Source organism: Microcaecilia unicolor, chromosome 5 (genome assembly GCF_901765095.1).
Source record: "Microcaecilia unicolor chromosome 5, aMicUni1.1, whole genome shotgun sequence".
In the NCBI taxonomy this organism is placed as follows: domain Eukaryota; kingdom Metazoa; phylum Chordata; class Amphibia; order Gymnophiona; family Siphonopidae; genus Microcaecilia; species Microcaecilia unicolor.
Genome location: NC_044035.1, coordinates 254,385,328 through 254,407,086, shown reverse-complemented (window position 1 = coordinate 254,407,086; position 21,759 = coordinate 254,385,328). Strand labels below are relative to the sequence as shown.

Here is a 21,759-nt window from a genome sequence, read left to right as displayed (position 1 = left end):
TCAACAGAAAACGAGGGAAACAAGCATAATATCCTAAAAATGTTCTATCAGCCCTTTCTTTTTTGCCATTTAGTTTTGCCGATCTTGGCACCACATACAGGATCACTTTATGAGCTTTTTTGCAGAACACTCTTTAGAAATTACTGATGGGAAAAATCTAATTATGCATCTCCTCTTACAGGTCTGTTTTTATTTTTTTCTGTATTAATGCATTAGTTGCCAAAAGAAGAGCTGGTGAAGTGGTGGTGGAGGGGAGGTCTCACCTGTGACTGCTGGAAGATGATTGCCTTCTCTGGGTTGAGGCCACAGGCAAGCAGGCAGGCTGTCATGTGCAGGATACTCTGTCGTAGGATGGCAGGATCTTGGGGAACTGTAATGGAATGAAGGTCCACAATGCTATATAAAGCAGAGCTGTACTCGTCCTGCAGCTGCACCCAACTCTCAATAGCACCCAAGTAATTGCCCAAGTGAGGGACTCCTGTTGGCTGGATACCTGAAAAAACACGTGGTTTGTCCTCCTGCAAATCCCCAAAATAAGAGCAAATTTTAAAAAGCTCAAAATGAGTAAATAGCAATGATATCCCAAGTCTAACAATTCATTTCAAAGCCAGTAATTAGCATGGTTGCTCAATATAAAAACATCTAACAGCATCATTAGCCAGCTGCAGAAATTAAAACAAAATAATTCAGACTCTTAATCTGCTTATTGTAAATACAAGCTCAAAAATTTTAATTGCCATTGTTAAACCAAAATTTTTCCTCACGTATTTGGCACAAAAAATATACCCACACATATTCTGTTGTTTCAGCTCAAGCTTAAAGGAACAGGAGCACTGCAGGCCACAATAGAGAGATGCACCTACTCAGCGGTTGTTAAGTGATAACATGGAGGTGCAGCAGGATGGAAGGGCAGAGGAGGAACTAGGGAAGGAGTCCATACATAGCACCTTGCAAAAGTCTTTTACACCCTTGTAAACATTTTCACATTCTGCTGTTCAAAAAATATGGAATGCATTAAAGTACGAGGCTGTTTCTCTGATCTACACAACATTCTCTACACTTTCAGTGTGAAAAAACAATTATAGAAATATTTAAAAAGTAAACAGGAAATCTAAATGTCTTGACTACACAAGTCTTCTTACTCTTTGCAATACAACATAATTCCTATAGACCGCAGTTCCCCAGTATAACTGGTTCTATGCGGTTTACAAGAGGCTAGAATACTAGGAAATACAGGCAAAATCAATAACAAATTAAAATTCAATAAACATTTCTGAAACAAATAAGTCTTTAGTTTCTTAATTTCGCACTTACCCCCGGATTCGGCGCTGAAATCAGCATGGATTCTATAACAATGCTTGTAATTTAACAAGCTTATGAGCACTAAAAACACTTAACAAGCAATAAGAAGCACTAATCGGCACTGATTAGAATTTCAGCGTCCAACTCGCTAAGCGTTTTCTGTAACGAACTGCACCGAACTTCAAACACGCGCAGGCAAAAAGGGTCATGGTTATGGACGGGGAAATGGGCGTTTCAAAATTTAAAAACCTAGTTATTTAATATGGCCTAGTGTGCCTAAATCTACACGCCAGGATTTATGCCACATTTTCATCGGTGGAAATGGATGCACGTACATTTAGGCGCTGAAATATGAACTAAGCATACAGTGAAACCTCGGTTTTCGTAGACTTCGGATTTCATCGAATTTATTAGCGAAAAATTTGTCTCAGTTTTCGTCGGTTGCTTTGAATTTTTTCGGCGTGCCCACGCTGCTAATTTTGCGTTCTCCTGTGGCGTTCTTCTGGGCGTTGTTTCTCGTTGTGTGATCACTGCCTGCTCTCAGACAACAGATTGCAAATAAGAATTTTGTTGTTTGTCCCACACTGCATTCTTTCTCGTTGTGTGATCACGGCCTGCTCTCCCTTTTCCAAACGCCAAGAAGAGTCTTCAGAAAGGTAAATGGCTGCCGCTGCTCTAACCAACACCGCCGTGTTTTCAAAATTGCTGCCGAGAGTCCCTGCAGTAGCCTCGCAGGTCAGGGAAGTCTCAGCAGTCATTTTGAAAATGCAGCGGCCCTGGGCAGAGTAGTAGCAGCAGCGGACAGGAAAGAGTGGGGATCTTTCCTGCCCCCGAAGAGGCCACTAGACCACCAGGGCTCATTAAGGTGGGTCGGGGGAAGGGAAGAGAGTCTCTGGGTCCTCGGGCACTGCCCGATTGCCTGTATGGTCAGTCCACCCCTGTTCTGTATTTGGAATGTTAAAGACCTTTGCTTCAAATTCAGTTTATACAACAGAAACACATTGATTTTTCATCCAGAAGTATTACAATCAGATCAACTATTCTGACTGAACCATTTTGGGAAAGCTTATTGTACACTCAGTCTAATTCTATATGACAACCTCAAAACTGAATGCTAACTAGGTGCTAATAATCAATTATCAGAGCTAATTGGCATTAATTAAAATTTACACACATTTTTAGGTGCTGGGGTCATGCAGATCCACAAAAGAGGTGCAGCCATGAGAGGGGCATTCCTGGAATTTACATAGTTTTATAGAATAAGGGAGAACCATATGTAATTTAGGTGCAAGAATTTGTACCAGGTTTTACTTGGTGGAAATCCTCATACCTAAAATTGGGCGCGGATTCCAGCACTAATCATCACTATTCTATAAACAGCACCCAACTCTGAGCACCGTTTATAGAATAGCGCTTTAATTTTATTGCTGCCGACATGTAGAATTTTGACACTATGACAAAGAGTGCAAAGACACAGGCAACCAAAACTTTTGGTTTCATTATTCTTAATTATTTTTTGAATACTTGTCCTTTCATATTGAAAGTGTAGGGAGCAGAGGAATAGCCTGTTTAGAGCAGCAGCAGGAACTGGAAGGCCCAGGTTCAAATTCTGCAGCAACTCCTTGTGGCCTTGGGCAAATCCTTTAACCTTCTATGCCTCCGGAGAAGGCAAATGTCAAGAAAACCACATGGGGGGGGGGGGGGGGGGGGGGGACCAGGAGTCACTTTGACTCAAGGGCACATTTCTATCTGGACTGAAAGCATAGTGTATTGTGTAAACCAGTGAAACAACCTGCAACTTTAATGAATTCTGAACTGTATGTTTTAGAGAAGAGAATGTGAAAAATATACAAGGATGTGAAGACTTTTTAAAAGGCACCATCACTCGGATTCCCTATAGTGCGCCTAGAGATCCACGCTGAAATCCAAGCGTATTCTATAACAACGTGCATAACTTAATTGGCTTAACAAGTTAATCATTGATAACAGCTCTTAGCAAGCAATAATGAGCACTAATTGGCACAAATTAGAATTTACGCGTGCAGGCAAAAAGGGGTGTGGTTATGGGCATTTCATGGGCATACCAAAATTTACACGTGTAGTTATAGAATATAGCCCAGTGCGCCTAAATCTATGCACCGTGATTTATGCCACATTTTTTATTGGTGTAAATGGATGCATGTATTTTTAGGCACTAGTATGCCTACTAAGTGTATTCTATATACCGCGCCTAACTCTAAGCACTGATTATAGAATACACTTAGTCGGCATCAATTTCTGCACCGATTTTTTAGGCACCATATATAGAATCTCTCCCTATATGGGTACAGTAGGTGCTGCCAGTCAAAGCTTCGAACTTTCAACAGCCTGGCATTGGGAGTATGGCACAGAATACTGAAGATTAGCCTTGAGGAAGAACATAGGTGGCCTGTGTGTAGGAAGCTTTCATATAATTTGCCTGGTTGAAAAACTACCAAATGTACTTTGTCACTATAAAATAACTGAAATATTATTCATAAAAGAAGCTCCAAATTTAAGCAGAAGGCTGACTTTTATTTATATTTAAAAGAGTAAAATCCCATTTTTCTTGGTGAACAAACAAAAAAAAAACAATTCCCCAAAGGCTCCCCCTAGATGCAACTAGTTTACACTTGCAAGAACAGTACTATGGAATTTTTAAAAAAGGAAAAGAAAACCCCACATTTATTATGAGAACAGAGTAATTAATCATTCTCTGTTCCCTAACGTCTTCACTTCTACTTCTACAAAGCAAGAGAGATTACTAAAGGGAAGGTGGCAAGACATAGATCATCGAGCTGGCAACGTCCTACAAAAATAACCCCCTACTTCTTCTTACCACTAATAATATACACAGCAGTTCTTGCTTGCTCGACTGAATTTATGTTCTCTTTCCTTCTCTTTGGAGGGCCAGCAGCAGGGTTCCTACCAGACGCAATGAAGCACTTGAGTTTGGTACCATGAAGTCATGTGGCAAAAATGTGGTTCAATGGAGTTTGGTGGGGAGGACAGGGAGAGTGAAAAAGGGAGGTAGAGAGGATGGAGAAAGGTGGGACAGGTCTGGTTAAAATCCTCCTCTCCCCTTTTGAAGGAGAACCAAAGTAGAAGAGAAAACAGCTGTGAAATGAAGGGAGCAAGCACTACAGCTATTTCCACATATAATGCCTGTTTTACATGCAGAAAGCAGCTTTTACAAAATTGTGCAGTTGTATATGTATGTCAAAAGAGGTGCATAGAATAAATGCACAGTAGTAAAGTTGTCATGTTTACACTCATTTATACCATCTTCAGAACAAGTGTAAATGTGCACTGAATTTGGCATGTTTGGGACTGGTTGGCGACCATGTTTCGGCAAGATGCCTGCCTCAGGAGTCTAAAAACATACAAAAATAGACATAGGAATCTAAGGGTCTTTTACTAAGGCCCGCTGGCGTTTCTAGCGCACGTTAAAAATAGGTGCACGCTAAATTCTAAAGACGCATGGGCGTCTTTAGTGTTTAGCGCTCACCTATTTTTAACGCGTGCTAAAAAAGCCAGAACACCTTAGTAAAAGACCCTTTAAAATAGAGATATATTCAATACAAATAGCACATAAAAAATTAAACATTATGGGCCCTGTTTACTAAGCAGCGCTAAGAGCGTGCTAGCGTTTTTAGCACATACTAAACATTAAGCGCATGCTAATGTGGGTATCTCTAGCGTTTAGGATGTGCTAATTTTAGGTACACACTAAAATCGCGTGTCTTAGTAAACAGGGCCCTATATGTATACACAATATAAACGGAATTAAAAGAAGTAATTACATACAAAATAAGAGCAAAATGTAGAAAAGAGTTAAATATATGATGTAAAACTGTAGTATACAAATATGGTAAAAAACAATGGGCCCTGTTTACTAAGGAGCGCTAAGGGCGTGTTAGCATTTTTAGCGTGTGCTAATGATTAGTACATGCTAAAAGCTAAGTCACCCATAGGAACATATGGGCGACTTTAGCGATTAGCACGCGCTAAAAACGCTAGCATGGCTTAGTAAACAGGGCCAAAAATGTGTAAATAAAGTAGATGTATCTTAAGTACATAAAAGTAGTGAGATTAAGAATAAAATACTAACCTTTAATAATGGGTAATAAAATATAGAAATCCGAAGAGACAATACCCAATAGCTGGCACAAATGACACAAGTAGTCTACAAGGGGCCCTGTTTACGTGTTATAGGCGTGTTAGTGTTTTTAACTGCATTAACAGTTTACGCACCTACAATATCCCTATAGGTGTCTACACTGTTAGTATGTACGCTAATTGTAGGCACCTTAAAAACGCTACAGCACCTTATTTTTATTTTATTTTTTGTTACATTTGTACCCCGCGCTTTCCCACTCTTGGCAGGCTCAATGCGGCTTACATGGGGCAATGGAGGGTTAAGTGACTTGCCCAGAGTCACAAGGAGCTGCCTGTGCCGGGAATCGAACTCAGTTCCTCAGTTCCCCAGGACCAAAGTCCACCACCCTAACCACTAGGCCACTCCTTCACTAGTAAACAGGGCCCTAAATGAACAATTAAAAGTAAGCACAAAAGATAAAAGATAAGCTATGAAAACAAAAGAGCTGGTTACCGAAAGTATAAATGTGTGGTAGCGTCTGACAAAACGGAAAAAATGGAAATAGTGTGATATATAAAAGTTTGTGGACAATGAGAGAAACAGACCAAGCTCAGGCGATAATAGTGTGCACACAGAAATACATTTTTTCCATTTTCTCGGACGAAATCTCAAATTTATACTTTCGGTAACCAGCTCTTTTGTTTTTATAGCTTTTTTTTTTTGTTGTTGTTGCTTATCTTTAAATTGTTCATTTGTGACCAGCTATTGAGTATTGTCTCTTCGGATTTCTATATTTTGTTACCCATAATTAAAGGTTAGTACTTTTAGCATTTTATTCTTAATCTCACTACTTTTATTTACTTAGGATACATCTACTTTTTTACACTTTTTTTAACCACATTTGCATACTATTCCTGGTCTTTTTATGTTTTTACATTATAAAACTCTTTCCTTCATTTTGCACTTATTTTGTATGAAATTACTTCTTTTTATAGTGCTTTTATATATACAAATAGGGGAAGATTCTATATATGGCACCTAAAAAACTGGCATTGAAATCAGTGCCGACTAAGCATATTCTATAATCGGTGACCAGATTTAGGTACTGATTATAGAATACACTTAGTTAATATTTCGGCATTTAGATCTACGCACATCCATTTACACCAATGAAAATGTGGCGTAAATCCCAGCACGTAGATTTAGGCACACTGGGCCATATTCTATAACTAGGTGTGTAAATTTTGAAACGCCCATTTCCCCACCCATAACCACACCCCTTTTTGCCTGTGCCCATTAGAAGTTTGGTGCACATCATTACAGAATTTGCTTACTGAGTTGTGCGCCTAAATTCTAATCAGTGTCAATTAGTGCTCATTATTGCTTGTTAAGTGCTGTTATCAGTGCTCATTAGCTTGTTAAGCTTGTTAAATTACATGCATTGTTATAGAATCCGTGCCGATTTTGGCACCGATCTCTAGGCATGTTATATAGAATCTGCGAGATGCTTAATTTTTATGTGATGTTTGTATTGAATATATTTCTCTCTCTATTTTAGATTCCTATGTCTATTTTTGTATGTTTTTAGACTCCTGAGGCAGGCATCTTGCCGAAACACGGTGCCGTGTCGAATCTTACATGGAATAAAGTTTTTGCAGATTGAACAAATGTCGCCCCTCTGGTTTTTGGAAGTGCCTTCTTAGTCATACTACTCCCTTCTCTTTTCCTAGATATTTATTTTATTTATTTATTTTTGTTACATTTGTACCCCACGCTTTCCCACTCATGGCAGGCTCAATGCGGCTTACATATTGTATACAGGTACTTATTTGTACCTGGGGCAATGGAGGGTTAAGTGACTTACCCAGAGTCACAAGGAACTGCCTGTGTCTGAGGTGGGAATCGAACTCAGTTCCCCAGGACCAAAGTCCACGACCCTAACCACTAGGCCACTCCTCAGAACCTCTGTCCTCGTGAGTGTTGTCTATAGACCCCCGACACAAATGGAGGAACTAAAGATCGCAGATATTCAAAAGAAACCAACTCTAGACACATTGAGGGGCATAATCGAACGTCACTGGCAGTAACCGTATTATCGAAAAGGATGGCCGGCCATCTTTTTTTCGATAATACGGTGTCGCCCAGCCAAATACCAGAGTTCACCGGGTTTGAGATGGCCGGTTGTGTTTTTTAGGCTGGCAAAAAAGGTTTTTATTTTTATTGTTTTAGTGTGGGAGGGGGTTGGTAACCACTGGGGGAGTACGGAGAGGTCATCCCCCATTCCCTCTAGTGGTCATCTGGTCAGTTCGGGCACCTTTTTGAGGCTTGGTTGTGAAAATAAAAGGTCCAAGTAAAAGCGGCGAAATACTGATTAACGCCGCTTTTTTTCCATTATCCGCAAAAGCCGGCCATCTGGTAGCCACACCCATTCCCGCCCATGTCCCACCTTCGCTTCACTGCCGACACGCCCCCTTGAATTTTCACCGGCTCGGCGACAGGAAAGCGGCGATGGTGTCAAAAAAGCAGCTTTCCATTATACCGATTTCGCCGCTTTTGCGAGATCGCCGGCAATCTCCCGATTTATGTTGGAAGATCGCCGGCGATCACTTTCGAAAATAAGCCTGATTGTTACCCAGCTCCTACTGACCAATCTTCAGTCTACCCTTCTTACCATATTCATAGAGCATATTGTACTGATACAGTTATAGTTATATATATGTATTTCATGCTTTAGATTCACAGAAGCATGGGTTTAAGAAAAATAAAATATAGTGCCTTCGCTCCCCTCTTTCTCAGCTGCTTCTTTCCTGCAGACATGCGTGAGAATTCCCAGCATCAGCTGCTGAAGGCATGCCGCTGACATCTGCAGGAAGGAAGCCCACAGAGGAGTAGGGGGCAGTGCCTGTGAACATTCACCAACTCACAGGCTCTTTGCCGACTGGTATTACTGGGCATAGGTCAAGCAGGCCTCTTTCTGTGACTCATCCACTGGTGATATAACCCCATTTTGGAGTCCTGACCCACAGTTTGGGCACTTTCTGTTTTACATGTTGCATAAGCTTTCAACTCTGTACATTAACAACTTCTCTTACGGCAGCTAAAGTCACTTAGGACTGGGTCAGTAGTTCCAAAAGGGTTTCATTTATATTTAACTGGAAGAGAACAGCCGAATATAGGGAATAAAACTGAGTTGGAATAGACTAACCCAGAAGTCCTTCGGCGGTCAGCATTTTCCATGTTACTGTTCAGTGTTTATTTGTAGCCATTATGTCAAGTAATAAGAAAGCATGGTGTTTACTATCGCCTTTAAGTAGACAATATAATGATGTATGTTCCTGTCTCTACTGCAAATGAGGTTCAAACAGAAGCTACATTTGAATGTTTCCATGCTACAACACAATTGTTAAGAACATAAGAACATAAGCTTTGCCATACTGGGACAAAATGAAGGTACATGAAGCCCAGCATCCTGTTTCCAACCGTGGCCAATCCAGGTTACAAGTACCTGGCAAGATCCCAAACACTACATTTTATGCTGTTTATCCTAGAAATATGCAGTGGATTTTCTGCAAGTCCATCTTAATAATGGCATATGGACTTCTGTTTTAGGAAGTTATCCAAACCTTTTTTAAACCCCACTAAGCTAACTGCTTTTACCACATTCTCTGGCAGAGTTTAATTACATATTGAGTATATTTTCTCCAATTTGTTTTAAATTTATTTTGAAGCTTCATTGCATGTTTTAAATTTACTTTGTAGCTTCATTGCATGCTCCCAGTCCTAGTATTTTTGGAAAGAGTAAAAAAGCAATTGTCTATCCATTCCATTCATTATTTTATAGACCTCTATAATATCTCCCTTCAGACGTCTTTTCTTCAAGCTGTAGAACCCTAGCTTCTTTACCCTTTCCTCAAAGAGAAGTCGTCCCATCCCCTTTATCATTTTTGTCGCCCTTCTCTGTACCTTTTCTAATTCCACTGTCTTTTTTGAGATGTGGTGACCAGTATTACACACAGTATTCGAGGTATGGTCCTCATTTTTGTTTTCCATTCCTTTCCTAATAATACCTAACATTCTATTTGCTTTCTTAGCCACCGCTGCACACTGAGCAGAGAGTTTCAATGCATCATCAACAATGACACCTAGATCCCTTTTCTGGTCCGTGACTCCTAATGTGGAACCTTGCATCACGTAGCTATAGTTTGGGTTCCTCTTTTCCACATGCATCACAGTTTTAGTCATAAAAACTGCCATTTGGTTCCTGGGATTCTTCATTTATACTTTCATCAGTGTTAAAAAAGTAGAAGATGTGGAATTATCAGTTACCATATATACTTGTCTATAGGTCACCCCCATGTATAGGCTGCATCCCTACTTTCCCCCTTAACTTCAATGCCCATATAACTCACATATAGACTGCTCCATCTTTTAACACAGGTCCAGCATTTCTTCTCCCATCCATGGGGCAACAGCATTTTTTTTTGGGGGGGTGGCATGGCAAGAAAAGTATACCTCCCAGCCTCCCCAAATCTGTCTCTCCCACTATCCAACCACACCAGTTCTAGCATCTCCCCTTTCCCTCCCTATCCCTCAAGGGTCTCCCCAATCCCGCTGGCCACAGCAGCAAATATGGTATCCCCCCCTCACTTCCCCATGCTGCCACTTTCAGCCATAACTGTTCCTTGCATTGTAAAGCTGTTTTGCCTCGGGCATAGGACCTTCCTCTATGCATCCGCAGTCAGGCCGTCTGCTATGCTTCACTGTATTTAAGATTGTATGCTTTTCTCCAATAGAAATACACTTTTTTATTTGGGGGGGGGGGGGGGCTTATTCTCTGTATTCCCCAGTCTGATCTGGCCCATTTTTGAAATGTCTCCTTTTACTACTTTTTCCCCCCACATGCCAAGTTTCATCCCACTGCAATAAATTTCTGGAGATGTATTTTGACCACATACATTTTGAACCCATTTTGCATAATTCTTTCCAACTTCTGAGGGGTTGGAAAAAATGAAGATGCATTACTTAGTAATACTATAGATGTATCATAGTGGCATCGGATTTAAGTATCAAATTGTAGGAATCTGAAACTAACATGTATTGCCATAGCAGGATTTGCTGGAAGACCTGTGCATGCAGATTTTCTTTGGAAGAGTATCTGTTGTAGTCTCTCTCCCTCCGCAGCAGCTTCCCCAACCACTCACCCCTCCTCTCAAATACCAAGCTCTCTATGTGATTATTAGTCTTGCTATTCTACAGCTGAATTAAGTAATGTTCAAATAAATACAAATTACCAAAGCAATGAAAATCACAGCTCATTAAATGGAAGTGGACCAGAAAATCATGCAGCCCAGCTCAGCTATTTCCCCCCTCTCCTTCTTCTCTTAGGGCCTTCCAAGGCAGAGTGCAGAGCCTCTCATGCGGAGAAACCCCTGAAGATACAGACTTCCGTATCTCATTGCTCTTATAAACATGGCTTGTGTTTTACATCCAGAAAGCACACATGAGTAATGGGAACAGCTCTGAAAAGCTGCAGCTGCCTGCCACAAAGGGTGCTTCCCTCTCCCTCTCCCCTTATTCAGACTATTCTGGCTCTTCAAAGTTGCACAAGCAGAGACTAGTTCCCATTCACATCTCACTTGGCTCTTACTGTTGGTTAAGCTCCAGTTTTTCTTCCTCCTCTGTCCAAAAAGCAGTTCCACATCATTTTATTTGCAGTTTTTGCTATCTTTTTTTTTCTGAAGAGGGCATGGAGTACTACGATGGCCAATCTTTCTCTACCTACACAAATGTGTTAATGGAGAAAAAAATGATGACACACAGCACAGCGGCATCTTAGTTTACTTAGGTTAGTCATGACATGAGTAGCAAGGCAAAAATGGCCAAATGTACAAACCATTTTTTCAAGAGACATACAACTGGAAAACGCCGTTAGTATATCTGCACCAAACAGCTTTCAAAACCATCTAATTTATCCACCATGGAGATAAGATGGGAGTTGGAAGGGAAAGGGGGAATGGTGGTATATGTTTGTTTCAATAACCAATAATTATTTGAGAAAAAAAGATACATTTAGGGTCTAATGCCTCCAGCCACCTAGTAGCAAAGCTGCATGGGTGTCTGCAATTTCCTATACAATATTCTCATAGGAAAATAAACAGTGATTCTCTAGTTTAAAACCCCTGGAAACCATGGGTCTCTCATTAAGATATTCTATCTGCCCATTCAAATTTCATCCGTCATTCCTCCATCTATATTTCACTACCTATCAACTTTTCAATCTTCTCCTCTAACCCACTAGCACTCCCATTTCTCTTGCCTCACTGCTTCTCTGGCCTCTTATTCCCTTCTCTTTCACCCATTCCCCATTACTGAACCTTTACCCTCTGTACTTGCCATCCTCCTTTCACTCATTTCCTTGACAATCTCCATGGCCTCTCACATGCTTCCACCATGCTCAACATCTCCCATCTCTCCCTCCCTGCCTACATACTAGCCCAGCATCTCCCTGTCCTCCATTCTCTCTCCTCCACACCTACTGTCCAGCATCTCTCTGTCCCCACCCTCTCTCCACTACCTCTGAGGTCCAGCATCTTCCTGCCCCTCTCTTCTCCCCTCTCCTTCTACAATATGGTACAGCAATTCCCTGTCCCCTCTACCCTTTTAGTTCAGCAGCTCCCTCTCCCTCCCCTTCCTCCTTATGGCCTAGTATTTCCCTTTCCCCTTCCACCACTATTGGTCCAGCAACTCCTTGTTTCCTCCCCCTTCATCCTATGGTCCAGCAACTCCCCGTCTCCACTCCCTTCCCCTGCACCCCTATGGTCCTGCCCCCACCCCCACCACAAGTGCAGCTTTATTGTTCAGCAGGGTAGCAGAACAGAGGGAAAAGCAGCAGCAGCAGGAAACTCCAGTCAGCTGCAGCAGACATGGCTACATGAACCCCAATGCCACACTCCCCATGCTTAACAGGCTTTCACTTCTGGCAGCTTTGCGCACCAGAAGTGAAAAATTGGTAAGCAGTTTGCTGCAGGCAACCCAGGGAAAGAGCACAGTGTCAAGGATCATGTAGCCGTATCTCCTGCAGTTGGCCGAAGTTTCCTGCTGCTTCTCTTCCCAATGTGCCACTCCTGTATTTGAGCCAGCTCCACAATGCTCCTCTTTATATACACTGGACTCAGAAATGAGAACATCGGGTATAACTTGGACTATCTGAGCCAAATATATCACCTATACATACAGTGCCGATATTTTGGGGTCTTATAAGTATACCTTATATATAGAAGCCCCAATATTTGAATATTCAATGTAGATACACGTGTGTGTGTGTGTGTGTGTGTGTATATATATATATATATATATATATATGAGAGAGAGAGATACACACACATATACACTTATTTATTTGGATTTATTTACTGCCTTTTTGAAGGAATTCACTCAAAGTGGTGTACAGTAAGAATTTATAATTATAATTTATACTTACATATTCAGCACTAGCTATATGTATACTGCTAGATTCTATGCATGGCATTCAAATTTAGGCACAAAGCCAAGATAAACACAAAACTAAATTAGTTAATGAGCTATCAAGTATGAATTAATGTCTTAAGCAATAATTGCACTTAATAGACACTGATTTGGATTTACACACTTTCTATAACCCCGAGCACCTAAATTCCAGTGTGCAACTCAAAGAGTGTGTGATCAGGGGAGGGGCATGGGTGGGTCAGGACATTCTGAAAATTTGTGCCTACTTTTATAGAATAGCACCATTTACACACCTTGGATGCTGGCATTTACACCGGGTTGCATCTGGCGCAAATTGTGGCGCTCAATTTTAAGCACAGGAATCAGCTCTAAGCGCTATTCTATAATAAGCACTCAATTGGGTGCGACCTTTATAGAACAGTACTTAGCGCCAATTTTTGAGTGCCATATATAGAACTCCCCCATAATGCCTCTGAATATAAGAATAAACTTGAAATGTCTAGATTAGACAGTTCCAACTATTCCCACAAAATTTCACTGAAAAGTGACCTATATGTTTTTATGGTCACAGAATGCCCGAGACAGGAGAGCAAGACTTTCCCTCTGACACTGCCTCTCTATGTGACCTTGGACATGCTACTCCACCTCCCTCTGCATCGTAGATGAAAGCAAGTCATTTGTCAATCAAAATCAGAATAATCTGCTAAAGTTTGGAGACATGCTTCTGCATAAAGTGACACTATTAGTCCCCACATAAGCATAATGTTATTTACACTACTTTCAACTGCTGAGTCAGATAAAGATCAACACCTTCTCTCTTACTGAGGCAAACAGTAAATGATCCACTTTAGCATCCCTTCTGGTTTCCAGGAGCAGGTCATCTGGCTTACATTTGGCCATGTACCCATGATTTGCCTGCCCAAACCTCCTACCACTTCTGTTGCCAAACTGAACCTCCTTTGCCCACATGGCTTTCAGTTCAGCTTGAGCTGAATGGTGGCTGAATTCTCGCATTAGTCTTCTAAGACTATCATGGGGTTTCAGGCACTATGAGGCTCAAACAGGAGTGCCACCATTGGGACATCAACAAAAGAGAATACTGAAGGGTGCTGACCTTTCTGGAGTAATCTGGGACAATTAAGAAGTGTAACTTATATTGTGTGTGTGTTTTTTTTTTTAAGGCTAGAATTGATAGTGATTGTGTACACTCTACTTTTACCCTTAGTAAGAGATGGGATTGGCGCTGGAGGCTGTGCTGAGGTTTCTTACATCTGTTGATATTCTGTAATATTTTGATATATTAGGGGCCCTTTTAATAAGCCGCGTAGGCGCCTACACGTACCCAACACGGGTCAATTTTGAGTTACCGCTCGGCTACCGCGTGGCCCTTGCGGTAATTTCATTTTTGTCATGTGAGACCTTATCGCTAGGTCAATGGCTAGCGGGTAAGGTCTCAGATTCAAAATGGACGCGCAGCAAATTTCATTTTGCCAGACGTTCATTATCAGTAAAAATTTTAAAAAGGCATTTTTTACAGGTGCGCTGAAAAATGATTCTGCGTACGCCCAAAACATGCATTTACACTACCGCAGACCACTTTTCAGCGCGTCTTTGTAAAGGGGCCCCTTAATTTTCTATTGTATGTTTTCAAGGAAGAAAATATCTAAATATTTTTGCACTGTGTACTGCAACTGTCTTAAAGTACTACACACTGATTGACCAATGTTATGATTGTGGTCATAACCCCTCTCAAATTTACCTTTTTCCTGGTGGTCAGCTTAGCTGGCTTCTGTTTCGTTTGTCTGTCCTGTCTGAGCTGGCTCTCTCTCTCTGTGCTGGCAGCTTCCAGCAGCATGACTCTAATTGTCTCAATTTACTGCAGCTGTGGGTGTTGCCTGAGTTGCTCTACCTCTCTTTGGGTGTACTGGCTTCAAGTGCTTCATGGTGCTGCATTGGTGTGGGTTGGGCCTCTATGGGTTTCAGTGTGCTGTTGCCGGGGTCTAGGGAGTGTGACATCATTTGGGAGGGCCTTGATAAGGAAGTGGTGTGCTTTCCTTCAAGGCCTTTGCAACGGTGGTGTTTGCTTTAGGTAGGGTGGTGCAGTGTGCACTTCTGACTTTGTGTCTAGTTTCCCTGCTTGCTTTTGCTAAGGGCCAGGTTAGTGTTAGTGCAGTGTGCACTGGTGTCTGTGTGTTTAGCTTTCCTGCTTTTCCCTTGTGGTTCCCCTGCTTTTCCCTCTTGGTTTTGGAAGCATTGCTGTGTGTAGGGCTTTGGAAGCTCTGTTACTGTTAGAAGTACTTCAGGGTTTGGTGTTGTTAGGAACCCTACAGATTTTGCTGATAGAAGTACTTCTGGTGTTTGTGCTATTGGGAGCATTGCAGTCTTTGCTGTTTGGGTTTTGGTGCTGTAGGAAGCACCGTGTTAGTTTTGTGTCTAGCTTGCTAGGGTAGTGCTTGGGAAGCACCTTGTTAGTTTTGTAGCTAGCTTCCTAGAGTAGTGCTTAGGAAGCTTGTTAGTTTTGTGTTTAGCTTGTTAGTGTAGTGCTTAGGAAGCACCTGTTCTGCGTAGGTGTGTAGCTTCCCTGCTTTCCCTTGTAGTGTGTGGTAGCACTTCTGCTGTGTGTCTAGTGTTTAGTAGCACCTGTGTTAGCTTTGTGTTTAGTTCCCTGCTTAGTTTAGGGCTTAGGAAGTCCCTTTGTTGAGCAGGGCTTAGGAGCTCCTGTTTAGTATAGGGCTTAGGAAGTCCTTTTGTTAGTGTAGGCCTAGGAGTGCCCTGGTTAGTCCAGTTCCTTGAAGCACTGCTGTCTCTTCTGTTTCCAGTCCTGGTCCTTGTGTCATCCGGTATCCGGTAAGTCCTGCCGGCCACTCGAACCCAAGGGCTCAACCCTTGGGGAGGTAGTGGCCAAGTGCAGGTGAAGTTGTACGGACCAGTCCAGTTTTCTCCAGTCCAGTGTGTTCCGGTCCGGTGTGTGTTCCAGTCCAGTGTGTTCCGGTCCGGTGTGTGTTCCAGTCTGGTGCACTCCAGTCCAGTGTGTTCCGGTCCGGTGTGTGTTCCAGTCCTGTGTCCTCCAGTCCGGGGGATTGCAGTCCAGTGTTCCAGTCCTGTGTCCTCCAGTCCGGGGGATTCCAGTCCATGTGTTCCGGTTCACTGGGCAGTGCCTGCAGTCCCTGCTGGTGTGCTTGCCCAGTGTTGGTTGGTGGGTTTTGCCTGCTGCTGTCGCTCCTCGGCAGCAGCCCAAGGGCTCACGTTTGCTCCAGAGCCCGGCCCCGAGGGCTCTGAACCTGAGAACCTGACAACCAACCAGCTTACCGAACTGGCTGATGTGCACGCTTGGCTATGTTTTCAGTAGGCATTGTTCAGATACTAAGGGGCATGTCTACTAAAGGGTGTTAAGCCCCAACACGTGTTTAGCATGTGTTAAAATGCTTACTGCAAAGAATGTGAAAGCCTTTCATAGTAAGTAATTTATTTGCGCTTGCTAAGTGCGCAGTACATAGTTTTTTGCATTTATTTTCAGGACGGGGTGCTATCCAGCTAGCAAGTTCTGATACCACGCGTTAACTGATTGGCGCATCCATATCGTGGGGGCCCTTAATCCTTGCTAAATAGGAGGTGGTAAGTGTTCTCCCATCAATTTGGGGGGGGGGGGGGATATGCGCTAATGCTAACATTTGTACCCTTCCCTCTCAGCGTTTCGCCTGTCTCCCCTGAATCTTATTTCAGCTTCCTTGGGCCCTCTCTCTAGAATGCACTCCCCTCTTACCAAAGATTTAAGGTACTGCTTTTGTTCTATGAAACCTTTGGTTAATCTGCATTCTGTTGTCCCTCCCTTCCGTCTCCTTCCCTAACTTTGTTTTTAGTATTCAAACTATGCAGTAGCCATGTCGTCGAACCACCATTTGGTATACTAAGCACATGGAAATAAATACATTTTAAAAATTAACGCACAACCTGAAAAAGAAATACTGGAAATTGCTCGATTTCCTAGGCGCGCTAGAAATGATTGTGTTTTATGTTCATTATTGATGCTCAATAGCCCGCATTATCTGACTCACAGGACAATGCGGTTTACAAAGTCTAGTCAATTTAAAACAAGTGGGCTTAGTGTGCGGGAAAGTCCCACGTTAGCGCGCACTAAACCCATTTGCTAGTGCAATTTAGTAGACATACCCCTTAGAGAGACTGTTATTAATGACTGTAATGAGGCTGGGGACCCAGGTTTCCCCTCATATTTTTAGCATTTAAAATTCCAGAAATATTGACCTAATTTGATTGATTGGGTATTAGAAACCACCATCCATAAAATTTTTAGCTTCTTCCAATCTTGCTTCCTCATTTTATAAACTGATACAATTTGATAATAAGAAAATATCCACTGGCATCCAGAAAAATTAGGAACATAATACAGGTGACACTACCTCATCAGCTTTGGTCTCAGTTTTTCCTAAAAGGTCCCTGCCCATCTTTGCCTCTTTAACACAATCCTTATATTTCTTTTATCATTGTTCTTTATGGATGTCAATTAAATCACATAGAACGTGTTATAAAACTGCAGACCTGTGTTGATCATGCACTTCAGAAAAAGGTACTTTCTCACATGATATTTAAACAAAATAATGTTAAATTGTTCTAGTCTGAAATTTAGAAGAAAATTATTATTTTACATATCAATATTTTTGAGTTTTCACTTAAACTTGTGATTTGGAAATCAATTGCATTGTCCATACCACTTTCTGATCTCCTCATTTCTGTCGCACTCAAATTAATCATCAACCATTAGAGGACAATATCTCTCTCAACATAACATTATGGTAGAATTGGATAACTCTTTTCAGAAAATATGAACAAATATTAGAACTCAAATTTCCTACTTATAGTAATTTTATTTAAAAAATGGAAGAAACTGGATTAATGTATTTTTTATGATAACTTACATCTATACTGATTCAATTTATATATTGCACATTTTCATTGCTCATTTCCGTTCTCATTGTTATGTTTTACTTTGTTGCATTACATAATATTTAATAAAAACATCTGGACTAAAATTCCAGAAATATGAATACAATTTGTATTGCTTTGCTCTAACAATCATCATTTGCTTTTTCACAGTCATGTCAGATAATACTCTTAAACAAGAACTACATCAACCAAGACTGCTGTCCTCTGACCCCTACACCAGTACCAAATTAAAGAACAGCATGAGGATAAAAGCAGGATGAACTGTATTGGTCACACCTTGTACACCGCCACTTTTGTAGTATAAAATAGTGCAAAGTTGGAAGACTTGCACACGCGTGGCGAGACAAAACTTCTTGTCTTGCACAAAATGTCGCACTGAGAATTTATTCGAGATAGAAAAGTTTTACTTTTCACAGCCTTATTCTCTTTTATGTTGATGTGCCCTTCCATATAATGGAGTTGTTTTGCTTAAACCAAAGAAGAAATAGCATTGGATGGCTCTTCGTCTACCAGCGTACGAAGAACCCCAGTGCTGAATCTTAACACAGGTGGCAAAGGAGAGACGTAAAGGGCAAGGAGCCAGGGGGAAGGAGGAGATCCCCGCTGACATCTTTGACACATATGATTGATTGGTTTCCTCTGCAGTTCTCCCTACTGTGCCGGTATGTCGGGGAGGGGGGGGGGACAGACACAGAGCAACCCTTGTGAAAGTTACTGTGAGGTGGAGCAAACGTTTGGGCCCACGCTTGATTAATGAGAATGCAATGACTCGAGACAGGATCCTCTCCAGAAAAACCATCCACCACAGGCTGCAGATGGATATTCCCACAAAGACAGCTCAGGTACACATCAAATTTGTGGGAGAAGCATCTAGTGAGGTGAAGGAGGAACAGCCTGCACTATTGGAAAGCTTTAAAAAATTCCTTTTGCCTATATTTGAAGGTTTGTTTTCAAAGGCCACAGCTCTTTATAATCCCAGTTAAAAAGTGCCTCTCCTAGTATCTCTATATCAGATCATGCACTAACCTAGATTTAAAAAAAAAAAAAAGTGCTATCCACAAGATATACTTAAACAATTTAGAAGGAAACTGACTGATATTTTCAAGCTTTAATTCAAAGACCTATGGCTGTTATTAAGTTTGTTACTGGAATAACAAGGCATACTCAAAACAATTTGAAGAGGGAGACATACATGGATAGAACCAGAAAGATACTAGTGGCAACAGAGGAAGGTACAGAAACAGCTTAGTTGCATAAACCATGTTTGGCTAGGTGTCATGCGGTTAACAGGACCATTTTCTAAAGCATTTAACTATTAACACAGCTACCATTACTGCCCTCTCTCGGTTTGGCTAATGTCTGCATACTGAACTACACCGAGAAATGTTGTTCCTGGGGTGTGATTAGGACAGGGAAGGAAAAGCACGCATGGAGTTTGCATTTTTAAGTCCACACATACACTTTTCCAGAAACGCAGTAAAAGCATACTTTGGACTTCTGACAACTTTCAAAGCAAAATTACATTCATACATGTGTTTTTGAGAACTGGTGGTTCAAGATTAGACTTTATTTAAAAACATCAGAACATAAGAACAGCCATACTGGGTCACACCAATGGTCCATCTAGCCCAGTACCCTGCTTCCAACAGTGGCCAATCCCAAATAGTAGCAGATTCCATACTGCCAATCCCAAGGATAAGTAGTGGCTTTCCCCATGTCTTATCTTAACAGCAGATTATGGACTTTTCCTCCAGGAACTTGTCCAAACCTTTTTTTAAACCCAAATATGGTAACTGCTGTTACCACATCCTCCAGCAATGAGTTCCAGAGCTTAACTATTCGTTGGGTGAAAACATATTTTCTCCTATTTGTTTTAAAAGTATTACCATGTAATGTCATGGACCGTCCCCCAGTCTTTGCACTTTCTGAAAGAGTACGCAATTGATTCACATTTACCTGTTCTACTCCACTCAGGATTTTGTAGACCTCTATTATATCCCCACCTCCCCGTCAGCTGTCTCTTTTCCAAGATGAAAAGCCCTAACCTGTTAAGCCTTTCTTCATGTGAGAGGAGTCCAACCCCCTGAATCATTTTGGTTGCCTTTCTTTGAACCTTTTCTAATTCTCCTATATCTTGTTTGAGATACAGAGACCAGAGTTGCACGCAATACTCAAAGTGAGATCCCACCATGGCGCAATACAGAAGCATTATAGTATTATTTTATTTTCTATCCCTTTCCTAGGATTCTGTTTGCTTTCTTGGGAAGGAGAGGGTAAAGAATGGGACAAAAGGAATAATTAAACCCTAAGAGACAAAAGGGGGGAGGGGAATGAAAATAGACAACTATAGTGAAGTGCCATCCAGGGTCACAAACAGAAGCATTGAAGATATATGAAAAAAGTAGGGAAGCCTGTAACACCATCAGTCAGCAGACATGAATGCCTTACAAAAGAAGTAAGTCTTCAAGGCAATTATGTATTTCTTAAATGAGAGTTCTGTTCAAAGCTCAAGAACAAATGCCAATCAGTAAGGACAATTACTGAGAAACAGGAAGTTCTAGCATGGAGAGTGTATCTGTAAAAGCATTGAGATAATCAATAAACATTGTTGGGGTGAATGTGAAGTGTCCTCAGGGGTAAGGGAGAAGCAATCTAAACAAGAATTGAGGAAGCCCAGAGTGGAAAATCTGGTAAATCAAAGTCAGAACCTTAAGTGTTTGGATATCAAAACAGGAGTAACACTATCATATTTTTTTGAACCATGGATGAGTTTGATTGCTGTATTTCGGATTAACTGTAGGCGATGTATTTGGTACAGGGGAAGACTATGAAGAAGAGAGTTGTAGTAATCAAGTCAAACAAAAGGATTTTATGTCAAAGAAAGATCGGGCAGCTCAGATCTGTTTTAGGATGAATTTTTGCACAATGGAAGAGATGTGATAAGAGAAAGTAAGAGTTATCAACCACGACCACCAGAATCTTTACAGAACGTTTTGAGGGTATTGGCAGGCCACAAAGGGAGGGTGAGCAGAAAGTAGGTGGACCCATTAATAGAAAAAAAAGCAGTGAGACAGTCTTGGACACATTAGCTTCAGTTCATTTGTGCAAAATCCAGTCCGCAATCTTGAATAGTTTCTTAGATATCTGTTCAATACTCTGCACACAAAGAGACTGGGGGGGGGGGGGGGGGTATTTTACTAAAGATTAGCTCGAGTTATCTGCAGCAGGGCCCATTTTAGTCCTATAGACCCTGCTGCAGATAACTCGAGCTAATCTTTAGTAAAATACCACCTCAAACAGAATGAGCAATTGGACATCATTCACATAGACATAAAAGGTGATTCCCAATGACTACAGCAGGAGTGCAGCAGGGGAGAGCAAAATATTGAAGAGAACGGGCCCTAAAACAGATCCGTAAGTAAAACCATACGCAAGTGTAACAGTTTCAGTGATCCCCAGGAGCTCCACATGACTAAGAAGGATAACATGCAGAACATTTAAAACAAATTGGGTAAAGTACATTTTCACTCAATGAACAATCAACAATGAAATTCTTATCAAGAAGATGTACTCAAGACATCTAAGCGTAGCTGGGCTTAAAAGGGGGTTGGACAAGTTCCTAGAAGAAATGTGTCCACAACAATTATTAATCAACTAGACCTTGGAATCTACTCATCCCTGGGAATGAGCTACAAGGAATGGCTACTCTTTGAGATCTGCCTGGTACTTCCTAGTGATCCAGTCTGGCCACTAGTAATGAACAAATGTGGCTCAATAAGACCTTGGTCTGACCAAACACCGCAAATCCTGTGTTCTAATATGTTCTTAAGAGTGTCTGATGTTACCTTTACTATTTGTTAACAATGGAACTACTAGCAATTAAATTGAGAAGT

The 21,759-nt window shown here is 41.4% G+C and overlaps 1 protein-coding gene across 1 annotated transcript in view; it reads right to left on the bottom strand.

Annotated features, from left to right (window-relative positions):
* WARS2 (tryptophanyl tRNA synthetase 2, mitochondrial) overlaps positions 1-21,759 on the bottom strand; it is a 72,806-nt gene that overhangs the window by 38,843 nt on the left and 12,204 nt on the right. The window contains exon 2 of the mRNA XM_030204014.1: positions 264-518. Coding sequence (XP_030059874.1) covers positions 264-518 — 255 coding nt within the window. The remainder of the gene's footprint in view (positions 1-263; positions 519-21,759) is intronic.